The 14149-nt window shown below is 46.3% G+C and overlaps 1 protein-coding gene across 5 annotated transcripts in view; it reads left to right on the forward strand.

The window, feature by feature from the left end:
• Window positions 1-14149, forward strand: part of cfap20dc (CFAP20 domain containing) — a 635198-nt gene that overhangs the window by 387763 nt on the left and 233286 nt on the right. For all 5 annotated transcript variants that reach the window (XR_011596045.1, XM_070895235.1, XM_070895233.1 and 2 more), the window contains exon 11: window positions 2364-2513. Coding sequence is in view for 4 of the 5 variants with exons in the window: in XM_070895235.1 (XP_070751336.1) it covers window positions 2364-2513 (150 nt within the window). In the remaining variant the exon portion in view is untranslated. The remainder of the gene's footprint in view (window positions 1-2363; window positions 2514-14149) is intronic.

The following is a 14149-nucleotide window of genomic DNA, read 5'->3' on the forward strand; positions in this document are numbered from 1 at the left end:
AGAAGGGGCGCAGCTAAAATCAAAGCAGCCATTTCAAATTACAGAATGGCTCCAACAGCAGTTAATTAATTTCAGCTTTTGATTTAAGCAATTAGTTATAAGGGGCCCAAGTTTTGGGCCGCACCTAGAATGGCGCAGCCCCGAACTGGACGCCCGTTTTTCGCGCCACAAAGTGCGCCGAAAAAAAACTTACAGATTCTCCGGCTCCCTGCAGGTCCTCTGGAGTCGGGCGCGGCGCAGCACGGGCTGTAGGGGGCGGAGCTAGGTTTCTGCGCTGAAAACAGTGCCGGGACCTCTGCACATGCGCGCTACTGTGGGCGCGCATGTGCAATAGCTCCAGGCGCCCAAAAGTGTGTGGGAGGGGCCCGAAGCACGCAGCCCCTAGCCCTGGCCGGGCTGCGTGCATAAGGCTGCCTCCCACGCCCAGCTCCTGCTTCCTCCCAACTCGACTTCCGCTTCCCCCCTGCCCCCGGACCCGACCCGATCCGAACCACGCTCCCCATCCACCCCCCCCAACCCGACCTGACCTCCCTCTCCCCCCCCCTCCCCCGACCTGAACCGACCTCCCTCCCACCACCCCCCCGACCTGACCCACGCTCCCAACACCCCCCCCCCACCTGGACCGGACCCGACCAAACCTGACCTCCCTCCCCCCGCCCCCGACACGAACCGACCCAACCCGACCTCCCTCTGCCCCCCCCCCCGACCCGAACCGAACCAACCCGCCCCCCCCCCCCCCTCCCGGATCGGACCCGACCCGCGCTCCCGATCCCGACCCGCACTCCCCCCGACCCAACCCGCGCTCCGGACCCCGGACCCGACCCGACCCAACGCCACCTACCTGGAAATCTGGTGCTGGGGACGGGCTCTGCCCGAAGTCTTGGGCCCGGCTGGGCCTGACCCGTTCAGCCTCCCTCCCCCACCCCCCCCCCCGCCTTCTCCTTTCCCCCCCCCCTTCTCCTTACCTCCCCTTCTCCTTACCCCCCCTTCTCCTTTTCCCCCCCTTCTCCTTCCACCCCCCTCCCCTTCTCCTTCCACCCCCCTCCACTTCTCTTTTCCCCCCCTTCTCCTTTCCCCCCCTCCCCCTTTCCCCCCCTCCCCTTCTCCTTTCTCCCCCTTCTCCTTCCCCCCTTCTCCTCCTCCCACCTCCCCTTCTCCTCCTCCCCCTTCCCCTTCTCCTTTCCCCCCCTCCCCATCTCCTTTCTCCCCCTTCTCCTTTCCCCCCCCTTCTCCTCCCCCCTCCCCTTCTCCTCCTCCCCCCCTTCCTCTTCTCCTGCTCCTCCCCCCCTTCCCCTTCTCCTCCCCCCCTTCTCTTCCCCTTCTCCCCCATCCCTCCCCTTCCCTCCCTCCTCCCCCTCTCCTTGCTGTCAGAAACACAAACACTGACAGACAGAGTGAGAGACACACACAGACAGACAGAGAGATAGAGACACTGACAGAGACACACTGTGTGGGGGGGGGGGGGGCATCCCAGCATGCTGTTGGAGGGCTCCCGGTGCTGCTGTCGGGAAGTAGAAAATGTTTTTTTTATTGATTTAAAAAAAAAAATTATTTCTTATTAATTTTTTTGATTGATTTATTGGTTGATTTATTGATGTTTTTATCATTTATTATTGATGATGGCTCTTTATTTGTAAAATTGAAGTGTTTAATGTTTGTAAACTTCCCTTTAAACCCCCCCCCTCCCCCATTCCCTACACCTGATTTGTAACCTACGCCTGATTTTCTAAAGTGTAGACAAGGTTTTTTCGAGCGTACAAAAATCTTCACTTACTCCATTCTAAGTTAGTTTGGAGTAAGTTTTCACTGCCGAAACTTTGAAAACAGGCGTAAGTGGCCGGACACGCCTCCTTTTGAAAAAGAAATTCTGTTCCAAAGTGAAACTGTTCTAACTGACTAGAACTGGAGCAAACTAAATGCCGAGAATTTGAATTTCTAAGATACGTCGTTCTACACCAGTTGCTCCAAAAAATCAGGAGCAACTGAGGCCGAAACTTGGGCCCAAGATTTGGTAAATAAATCTGGGATCTCCTTCAAATGTGCAGCACTTTGAATTCTGAATAATTTGCTATTGAGCCTTGATTTAAAGGCCTTACTTGCTGTTTATCCTCAACAGCTCAGTCGGATTTTGTTTTAAATTTGTCGATCATCAATTCCAAAAGAATTCTTGGAATTTTTAAAATCACAACTCTTTAACATATATTAGTGCATAAACGCAAAGCCTAGATATTTATTCCAATGATTAGACTCTGTTTTTGAACTTCTGCGTTTTTCTCTATGTACATACATGGAGTTGCATTGGAGATAATTCAGATAGTCAAAGTATTTTGCTGTTGATTTTTGTGTTTATCTTTGAAATCCAGGTACCTTGTCACCAAATCATGTAGGGAATGGAGATAAGCCCTCTGAGATATCTAGTATTTCACCATATCAGAAGATCAATAGGGAATGTGAAGTAAACAATAGTTCCACACTTTACCAGAGTTTGAGAGAACCAGAGGATCACATTGAAGGTTTGACATTTCAATATTGATTGAATGTTAGTCTACAGCAAGATTTAGGTAATTTCAGATGGTATAACCAAGAAAAACTAGGGATTATTTTTGATTTTTTTATGACATTAGAAGACATTTCAATGAATTTGCTTATATTTAAGACTTAATATAAACTACGTTTTTAAAATTATTTTCGCTCCTGTTCTGAAGGTGATGACTCATCAATAATGTTTCATGGGTGTCTGCTCGCTGATACCTTGCTGAAGTGACCATTCTTCTTGTGTGAGCCTCAGCAGTGAATGTCTTGGCCTTTTCATATGGAGATAGCACAGGAGCCCGATCCTGTCATTACCCAATGTCCACCAATGCATAATGTGTAGGATTCGTCGCTGGAAAGCAACCAGGATGAAGTACAATCCCACCCTGCCCCCCCCCCCCCCCCCACACATCCCCACTGCCTGATTCACAAGTGCTGAGGCGAGTTGTAGCATGCTCCTGTTACCCTGATTTGGGTCTGCATCTGGGGCCTTCATGATGAACAGTTCCAAATTTGGTTATATTCTCGAAAACAGTTACAGTGGTTGTCTTAATGAGCATTTGAGGTAAGTTTTATATCTCATTTTTTAAATAATTAATAAATTTAAAGTATACATTGTATTTGCTTTGGAAAAATACAGCCTTTGAAGATGTCTGCTTGTTTGGAGAGCCAATCACAATATTCTCACCTTTGTTCTAATATTAATGCTCAAAGCAGTTAAAATATTGACATTGCCTGGAATTTGCGGTCAGTGGTGAAGGAACAGCTGACGGCTGTTCACTATGCTGACGGTTTGTACAGGCGTTTAAGCGGACACTTGCTCTCCTCGGGTGGCTGATTCAGGGCAGCGCCCTCTAGAGGGCATCTATGAGCAGGTCAAGAAACAGCGAAGCTCTTCAACTAATCAATTGAAGAATCCTCACTGAGAGACGCAGGCCGGAATTTCCTATAAAAAAGGGTGGGTTTGGAGCGTGAGGGCAGTTAAATTGTTAAAAATGGGTTTTCCGACCTGATCCCACCTCCAACCCGCTCATTTTTGGTTTTTCTGGAGGCGGGATGGGGGGGTGGGCGACCAACCCGCTCCCGGGGGTTGGTACCGCAATTTAAATATTGTAATGAGGCTGTAAGCCTCTTTTCACCCTGTCCATTTTGAATTTAACTGCCTGGAGATGGGTTTCACACAATTTTTGAAACCTGGCAGTTAAACAGAGGCGGGGACTGCTGCATCCAGGAGGTAAGGGGCTTTATACCTACCTCCTGGATCCAGGGTCTCTACCTAACCCACCACCTGCGATCGGAGACCCCACCACGAGGCCTCCGGTCGCATTCCCAGGCCTTCCCCACCTCCCAGGGCCTCCCCCCACCCTCCAATGCTGATGATGAGGCCAGCCATGATCCTCCGGTGGCTGGCCCCAATCCTCCATTCCATCCTGATTCCTGCCTGGCTGTCCCCCCCCCCCACCCCAATCCCCCGGTCCCTGACCAACCCTCTTGCCTGCGGATCCCCTGCCGATCCTGCAACCCCCCACCGCTGATGCTCTCTTTTCCCCCCGTTGATTTTTAAAATCGCCAACACCAAATAAATTCTGAAGGAATGACACTCTACATTTGCAAAGTTAAATTTTCAGGGTCGGCGAGGTTGTTTAGCAGTAATTATCACTTTTCACACCATTAAAAATGTACTTATTTGCTGAATGCAGTAGCCCTAACTTTTTCTGGTATGTTTAGTGGGTAAGTACCGCAACTTCATGCCATTACATTGATTTCAGTGCCAAGTCTATCTGCAAGGACTGTTACAGTGCAGCCTGTGGAGGAGTGGGGTATCTCTGACAACAACCTTTGATTTCTGTGTTTAAATGCGCATATGTGGATGCCAGAAGTTGCTGTCTGATTTACTCCGTAATAACAGTGAGTGCTGTTAGCCTCACCACAGTGCTCACCATTATTATCAGTGCAAAATCCGGGCCATTGCTTTTAACATTCAACACCAACACTACTTTTATGTAAGGATTGTTCTTTACAAATAAAGCTTGTCAGTATTTTTTTTTTAATTAAATGTGTCATACAGTCAATTTCTTTTAACTGAGGATTCAGCTTGCTTTAATGTGTTAATCACTTATGAGGAACATGCAGTGAAATATTAGTAAAATACTCCATTTCCGGTTTATTTTTCATTTAATTGTAATAGAAGGATTTCTGAAATACACAGTCATTGCTCTGACCTCCTTCAGTTTGATAAATTGTTAAGTTAAAAGGTGTGATACAATATATTACGCAGAAGCTGCATATGTAATTTTAAGTTGGAAATCTAAACCTTATAATCTGGTCAAATAGTTTTTACTCAACAAGACTGAGTAGCTAACTTTATTCAGTTAACACAAATAAATAGGACAGGTAAAAAGTGTAGGATTTTTACTTTCTTTCATTTGACATAATATCCACTTATTAGGAATTCACTTAAGCTGTGCTAATTGTACTGGAAATTCTTAATTTATGTGGCGATTTAAATTAGATTTCATTTGTAATTACAAAAGAACCTGATAATTTCCAGTATGAATTAATTTGTTTTTTAAAACTAAGTTGATAAATTAAAATCCTACAAATATGTTGGTATTTTTAAAGTCATGAAATCTAAATCCCATGAAATGAAAGTTTTACAGCAGTAATTTTGGCTGCCGTCCATGCAATGAGGCATTGAGAATAATCATCTAATTTCTTTGCAATGCAGATTGAGTACAGTTGAAGCTATTTCATCTCTCTCTACTTTCTGAACACACTGTCCCTGTAAATGACATGTTCTTACACAGATCAATGTCCTGTAATTCCTCCGTACTTCAAAAGGACAGACCTATATGGAGTTTCTTGTTGATCTTTGGCACTGATGGCTATGTAAATAATGCGGACACCAATCAAAGACCTAACCCAGGTCCTCCTAAATGTCTAACTTCCCACTGAACACCTGTTATTGTATATGTCGTACATTGTAAAAATGCATAGAAATGCATATCAATTATGTGTATTTAGCAAAGATTTTCTATTCCCTTTTATTGTTTATTGCAGTTTATACCGTTAGTAGATGACTGACTGTTATCAGCATGTGTAATCAGCCCACACAGGCAAATGGATGAACATTGCAGGCTTTGCAGGCTTTATTTGAAATGTTCATTGAAACATTACTGCAGAATTAGAAGTTAAGACAGAAATCTGTTTTGAAAGATTAAATAGGTGTGTCGGTGATTATTCTTGCATTCATCTTGTTTGCTGCAATATTACAATTACGAGGTGATTTACATATTTTCTTATCAGGCAGTCTGGATTTTTCATTGCTGTGGGTAAGGCAATATCAGATGGAATATTGCATTAAAACATTACTTCTTCACCCTTTTGCATGAAAAGAGTTTTGAGAAAATTAGCTACAACTTAATTAACCCTTCAGGACAATAGAGTAAAAATTTTTAACTCTGTAAAAATATGACACTTTTGAATTGTTTCCATTTTAATCTTCCACTACCATTGATGTCAAATTATTTGCTACATTGTGGATTGAAATAGAATTGAACTAATAAGAGAGCCAGCAGAGATTTATTACGGGAAAATCATGTTTAAATAACTTGATTGAGTTTTTTGATGAGGCAACAGAGGGTAGATGAGAGCAGTGCAGTTGATGTGTATATGGACTTTCAAAAGGTGTTTGATAAAGTACCACATATTAGGCTTGTTAGCAAAATTAAAGCCCATGGAATAAAAGGGGCAGTAGCAGCATGGATACATAATTGGCTAAAGGATAGAAAAACAGAGTTGTGGTGATTGGCTGTTTTTCAGATTAGCGAGAGGTATACTGTGGAGTTCCCCAAGGTTCAGTACTTGGACCACTGCTGTTTTGATATATATTAATGACTCGGATTTGGGGGGTATAGAGCGCAATTAAAAAATTTTCAGATGACACGAAACTTGGAAGTGTAGTAAACAGTGAGGAAGATAGTAATAGACTTCAAAAGAGCATAGCCAGGCTGGTGGAATGGGTGGGCACAAAGCAGATGAAATTCAATGCAGAAAAGTGTGAGATGATGCATTTTGGTAGAAAGAATGAGGAGATACAATACATGCTACATGCTACAATTTTAATGGGGATGCAAGAATAGGGAGATCTCGGTGTGCTTGTGCACAAATCTTTGAAGGTTGCAGACAGGTTAACAAAGCAGTTAATAAAGTATATGGGATCCTGAGCTTTATAAATAGAGGCATAGTGTAGGAAAGCCAGGAAGTTATACTAAACCTATATAAAACACTAGTTCAGCCCCAGCTGGAGTATTGTGTCCAATTCTGGACATCACACTTCAGGAAGGATATGAAGGCTTTGGAGAGGGTACAGAAGAGATTTACTAGAATGGTTCCAGGGATGAGCGATTACAGTTACGTCGTTAGACTGGAGAAACTGTGGTTGTCCTTGGAGAAGTGAATGCTACGAAGAAATTTGATAGAGATGTTTAAAATCATGAACGGTTTAGATAGAATAAATAAGGTTTAGATACAGTAAATAAAGAGAAACTGTTTCCAATGGCCGGAAGGTTGATAATGAGAGATTTCAGGTGATTGGCAAAAGAACCAGAGATGACATGAGGAAAACCCTTTTTATGCAACAAGTGATTATGATTTGGAATGCCTGAGAGGGTGCTGAATACAGATTCAATAGTAGCCTTCATATGGGAATTGGATAAATACTTGAAGGAGAAAAAATTTCAGGGAAATGAGGAAAGAGCAAGGGAGTGGGACTAACTGGATTGCTCTTCGAAAGAGCTGGTGCAGACTAGATGGGCCGAATGGTCTCCTTCTGTGCTATGATTCTATGGGGGCTACATTCGATAAGGCCCGAAAAAGGGCGTGAAGATCGCAATGAGCAATCTGCCGATGTCCATTGAAAGTGATGCAGATAGCATGTGAAATCATGCTGCCTGCTAATTAACATGATTGGCTCAGTGCTCAGCAGGTGGCCCAATTTCGCAGGAAATGTGATCTCTATTTAAAGGTAGCCTGTAGTGTGAAGCATTTAATAGATAGTGTAGCAAAGGAAAGAGGAAGGGACCTATGATTCGCCAGGGCAGAGCAAGGGCACCTCGGCTCTCCGACACAGCACTGGAGGCCTTAGTGCAGAGGGTTGAAAGAGTGTAAGAAAGCAACGGGAGCAGATTGCTGAAGCGGTAAGTGTCACCAGTCTTTATCCCAGGACCTGGATCCAGTGCCGAAAGAAGTTTAATGACCTTACAGGGACTCTATCTTCAAACACTATATCCCACCAACTGCACCACTAGCCTTATCATCATCATTGGTGGTCCCTCGTATCGAGGATGACTTGCTTCCACGCCAAAAAGGGATGAGTTTGCAGGTGTTTCAATGAAGGACCTAATATTCCAGGTCCCGAACTACATCCTGAAGGGTGGAAGATGCCTGTGCGTGGATTTTTTTAACATGTGGTGGCCGTTGCACACCAGCCACCACACAGGCTTGACAGAGCTAGGTCTTGGTCCAGTGGCGAGGGTTAACTAAGACGACTGGAGACCAGCTCTGCTGCACGGACCTAGTGTGCACACACATCGCCGTGTGGGCTGGCTGTGCTGGGCCCCCCGAACTCACGCATCTCCTGGACCCTGATCACATTGCTCCACGATCACTCGCCACTCCTTCTCCCAGACATCGCCGCTCCTGTTGTACCTGCCCATGCTCCAATCAGCGATCTGAACCTTGGAGACGTCCAACTCAGTCGCCCTCTTCACAGCCACTGCCCTCCTGAATCGGCTCTTCCTGTACTTTGCAGTGCTATGCTCCTTTGAAGGCCCCGATCTGCTGTCTAATTGCAAGTCTAATGGTAGTCACTTGAAACTCAAAATGTGGAGAGAGGATTGGTTAAAGGACAGAATACTGTAGTAATAAACGGGTCATTTTCAGGTTGGCAGGCTGTCTTACTAGTGGGATGCCAAAAGGACCAGTGCTTGGGTCTCAGCTACTTATAATCTACATTAATTACTAAAATGAAGGGACTGAGTGTAATGTAGGGGGAGTTTCCCCTGGTGTCCTGGAGCCAATATTTATCACTCAATCAACATCACAAACACATAATCTGTTCATTATCAGTGTCTGTGGGAGCTTCACTGCCTATGATGATGATGATGATGATACACTGCTCAATGCACCACAACACCCCCATCACTCACCTACCAACAATCTCTAGTAGTCATGACTCAGACTTGTAACATGCATATGCAAATAAGGGGCCAAACTTCTTTTGGAGGCTCCCCCTACAACTGCAAGGATTGGTGAGGGAAGCTCAAAGAGCATAGGCGATAGCATGGCTGGAGGCAGTCCTCAGCTGGGTGTCTGCCTTTTTAAAATGTAATTGTCTCTTCTAGATATCATATATGTAGGCTGTGTGCTACCCTAGTGCTGTCTAGCACTGCCAGTTATATGCTGCTACTTAAACGTTTCCTGCCGTGCCAACTCTTGTCCCTTTTCCCCTTCTCTTGGTTCTTCTCATCACTTGGACCCTGCAAGAGACTTGGAGGCGGACAACCCTCTAGAAGCATTTTATCTCTCCCAAACACCAGCCTTCCGCCACCCATACTCAAGCTACTGAGGAAGCGCCTCGCAAAAGCAGTAGAATAGGTAGAAAATCAGTTAAGAAAAGCATTATGGGGTATCATTTGAGTTATAAGATTGTGTCTTGCAGGCCGGGACTGCACCGATTTCCGGGCCGGGACGCCACATGTTGCTCCCTCTAATGGCCTTGCAGGCCGGGACTGCACCGATTTCCGGGCCGGGCCGCCGCACGTTGCTCCCTCTAATGGCCTTGCAGGCCGGGACCGCGCCAATTTCTGGGCTGGGAATCAGCAGGCCGGGGCCATTAGAGGGAGCAATGTGCGGCGGCATACCACTGCAGGGAGCAGTGCGTGCTGCTGCAGGAGTGCGACGGCTGCGAAGAGAGTGACTGGATTTGACGTCACCCAAATCCAGGTCGCTGATTGCAGTGCAGGCAGGTACAGCAGGAGCAGCAAGAGTTTGTAGTGGGGCCCAGGAGAGGCGTGAGTTTGGGGCCCAGAAAAGGCATGGGCCCAGATGCAGCATGGGCCAGTCCACACTGTGATATGTGTGCGCGCTCGGTCTGTGCAGCAGAGCAGGTCTCCAGTCGTCTTGGGTAATCTTTGCCACTGGACCAAAACCTAGCTCTGTCAAGCCCGTGTGGTGGCTGGTGTGCAACGGCCACCACATGTTAAAAAAATCCACGCACAGGCATCTTCCGCCCTTCAAGATGTAGTTCGGGATCTGGAATATTAGGTCCTTCATTGAAACACCTGTGAATTGATCTCTTTGGCGTGGAAGCAAGTCATCCTCGTTTTGAGGGACTGCCTATGACGAAGATTGTGTCATGGCGGTTTTAACTATTTAAAAAATTCACACATAACCAAGTTGCATTTATTTGAATTGTGGGTTTTGATAAATTATTGAATCAGCAAGGACAGGTGTCATCTGTGTAAATGGTGTTCAGTATCTGAAAGATGTTTTTTGCAGTGTAGATGGACTTTATTATTTGTTTTTGAGGACTGTTAAGGTGAAGGGGTTGTTTTAAGTTTAGTTTCAGTGGAACTGTTGCTCAATGAGCTGCTGCTGTAGGGCCCTGGCTGCTGGCTACAAAGGTCTTCTGCAGCTTCTCCCCCATCTTCTCAGTCCTTAGCCCTTATTTGTCTGACAGTGTTTCCTCCTGCCAAAGCATCTAAAATGTAATTTGAAAATTAGAATTGTTAGCTCCATGTCTGCCGTAGTGCTGTCGTTCACCTGGGGTGCGAGGATTCGATACAGCTGCCAATATCCATCTCAGCAATAAGTTCCCCTTGTCACCCAATTGCCACCCTGTGACCTGTTCTTCTTCCTCAAACAATGGGGAGATATTGGACCTTCCTAGAACAAAAGCATCATGGCTACTCCCTGAAATTGTGTACACATAAACTGCATTATTTTTAGCCAGTGATCTCAGACCAACTGCACTTTAAGAGAATGAATACCCTCTCCTGTTAAGAAATGGTCCAGAGTCATGTGTCGCTGCCCTTATGACTACGTATGCAGTCAATTGTTACCTGCACTTGGGGGAGCCCAGCAACTGACAGAATTGCCCCTGCTTGTTCATATTGGCTCACGACCTCCATAGGGAATTTCTTGTCATTTACCTTCACGATAAGTGACTCATTTAATGCAGGCATGGACTGCTAATTGGCTTTGATAAGCTGTGTCCTCCACTTCAGCCTGAAATGAGCCTAAGGCATAGACATTAAGGACAGCGGTGACCTTCACTGCCACAGGCAGAGTAGGTTGCTGGTCCTCCTATAGGAGGGTGCACAGATCTGCAACAGTTTGCCTGGAAAACTTGAGACTGCTGCAAAGTCAGTGGGAAGAAAGAAATCCTAGATCTATAAGACCTTATGTTGAGGGTAGGGAACATATGCAAATAGCACCCCTCCTATGTATTGCCCTCAGTATACCAGCTGCAGCATGTTCCTCTTGTTGCTGCTGCTCTTGCTCCATTTCCTCTTACTTCATTTCCTCCCCCAGTTGAGTAGCCAGAATTACTCCAATTCTTGCTGACTTCCCAGATCTTCCCTAATGTGAAAGGAATTCTAGCAAAAACTTGCAGTTAACTGAGAAGAATTAAATACAGCACTCTCTCAACGGTCCATACATTGTCATATCAGTTTCAGGCAAATTTCTGACAAGTGATTATTTGCAGGTGAGTGCCCCCGTTTAAATAGCCCTCCCAATATTACTGGTGGGTCCACCAATCAGCAACACTTCCCCTTTTCCTTCCCAAAATAGCATTGGGATCCTTTGATGTCATAGGATCTCAATATAAGTAACTAAATGAGCTTAACACCTGCTTCAGGCAGCCACCCAGGCTGCCTATGGTCAAGACCTAGGCAAACTGGCGACAACCTCAGCGTCCGTGGGAATGAGGCAATGAATTCTTCACGATTTTCGGAGCACTCTTGCCCCATTTCTATCCAACGGACAACCTTAAAATCTAATCCTTAGTAACATCTAGAAAACCTCAGGGATGCTGGGATCCCTTGGGACTCCAACAGATGCACCCTCTGGTGGCAGTAGAATGCTGGTTACAAAGTGTTGCATACATAACAACACTTGCCCCCCCCCCCCCCCCGCTCCCCCCAAAAGTCAATAGTACACTTATTTACAGGGTGAGACGATCTGGGGTTTCCGCTCCCTAGTCGATCATCTCGGTACAAACACAGGTGCAGGTGAGTTGGTTGGGCCTTCGCTGGGCTGCTGTGCAGCTGGGGATGATGGGTTCAGCTTCGTGGTCAATTGTGATGTCGGTTGTCACGTGTGTGTGTATCGGAGGGTCGAAGTTGGTGGTGTCCCCTTCAGGTTGCTCGTGGCTGTCTGAGAATCGCAGTTTGGTTTGGTCCAAATGCTTTCTGCGAGTTAGTCCATTTGCAAGTTTGACCTCAAACACCCTACTCCCTTCTTTGACTACGACAGTGCCAGCAAGCCATTTGGGACCTGTCCACAGTTGAGTACAAATACATGGTCATTGACGTCAATATTGCGTGACAAATTTGCGCGATCATGGTACATGCTTTGTTGATGTTACCTGCCCTCGACATGATCATGGAGATCAGGGTGGACTAGAGAGAGCCTTGTTTTGAGTGCCCTTTTCATGAGCAGTTCGGCAGAGGGAACCCAGGTGAGCGAGTGGGGTCTTGTGTGTTAACTGAGCAGGACTCGGGACAGGCGGGTCTGCAGGGAGCCTTCTGACACTCGTTTCAAGCTTTGCTTGATGGTTTGGACTGCCCGTTCTGCCTGGCCGTTAGATGCGGGCTTGATCAAGGCAGATGTGATGTGCTTGATCCCATTGCGGGTCATAAATTCCTTGAATTCAGCGCTGGTGAAGCACGGCCCATTGTTGCTGACAAGGACATCAGGCAGGCCGTGCGTGGCAAACATGGCTCATAGGCTTTCGATAGTGGCAATGGATGTGCTTACAGACATTATTACACAATCAATCCATTTTGAATATATTATGTATGAATAAAGAGCCTGACCAGATACTGTGAGCTCAAAGTAAAATGTGTCCTTAGTCTTTTATTGCAGGTCTCCAATGTGCCTCTCCAGCCTATGAGGCCTCTTTAAGTACAGGTGCTCCCAAGGGATTGTGGGATCCCTTGGGACTCCAGGGGATGAGCCCTCTGGTGGTTAAACAAGGTATTTACCGGTTTATATATATATATAGCAGAATAAGTATTCACAACAACCAAAAACATTTTGCCGAGAAACGGGCCAGCGAAGTCAACGTGGGTCCTAGACCACGGTTGGTTTGGAGGGCCATGACCACCAACTTAGCGGTGCCTCCCTGGGTGCATTGCTTAGTAGAGAGCAAGTGTTGCATTGGCGCACGTAAGACTCCAAATCTGAGTCAGTGCTAGGCCACCACACATGGGATCTGGCTATAGCTTTCATCATTATTGTGCCTGGGATGGTATTGTGTATGTCGCGTATGAATGTTTCATTGCCTTTCTTAGGCAAAACTACGCGATTACCCCACAAAAGACAGTCCGCCTGTATGGACATTTCGTCTTTGCGCCGCTGGAATGGTTGATCTCTTCATGCATCTCCGCTGGGACGCTGGACCAGCTCCCATGGAGGACACAGTTTTTTTTACAAGGGACAGTAAAGGATCCTGGCTAGTCCAGGTCCTGATTTGGCGGGCCGTAACGGGTGACTTTTCATTTACAAATGCATCCATCACCAACAGCAAGTCTGCAGGCTGTGCCATTTCCACCCCTGGAGTGGACAATGGGTAGCCAACTGAGAGCATCAGCGCAGTTCTCTGTGCCTGACCTGTGGCGAATTACATAGTTATATGCAGACAGCATGAGCGTCCATCTTTGGATGCAATCAGAGGCATTGGTATTAATACCTTTGTTTTCTGAGAATAGCGATATAGAAACATAGAAAATAGGTGCAGGAGCAGGCCATTCAGCCCTTCTAGCCTGCACCGCCATTCAACGAGTTCATGGCTGAACATGAAACTTCAGTACCCACTTCCTGCTTTCACGCCATACCCCTTGATCCCCCGAGTAGTAAGGACTTCATCTAACTCCCTTTTGAATATATTTAGTGAATTGGCCTCAACTACTTCCTGTGGTAGAGAATTCCACAGGTTCACCACTCTCTGGGTGAAGAAGTTTCTCCTTATCTCGGTCCTAAATGGCTTACCCCTTATCCTTAGACTGTGACCCCTGGTTCTGGACTTCCCCAACATTGGGAACATTCTTCCTGCATCCAACCTGTCCAAACCCGTCAGAATTTTAAACGTTTCTATGAGGTCCCCTCTCACTCTTCTGAACTCCAGTGAATACAAGCCCAGTTGATCCAGTCTTTCTTGATAGGTCAGTCCCACCATCCCGGGAATCAGTCTGGTGAATCTTCGCTGCACTCCCTCAATAGCAAGAATGTCCTTCCTCAAGTTAGGAGACCAAAACTGTACACAATACTCCAGGTGTGGCCTCACCAAGGCCCTGTACAACTGTAGCAACACCTCCCTGCCCCTGTACTC

This window comes from Pristiophorus japonicus, chromosome 12 (genome assembly GCF_044704955.1).
Source record: "Pristiophorus japonicus isolate sPriJap1 chromosome 12, sPriJap1.hap1, whole genome shotgun sequence".
Lineage (NCBI taxonomy): Eukaryota > Metazoa > Chordata > Chondrichthyes > Pristiophoridae > Pristiophorus > Pristiophorus japonicus.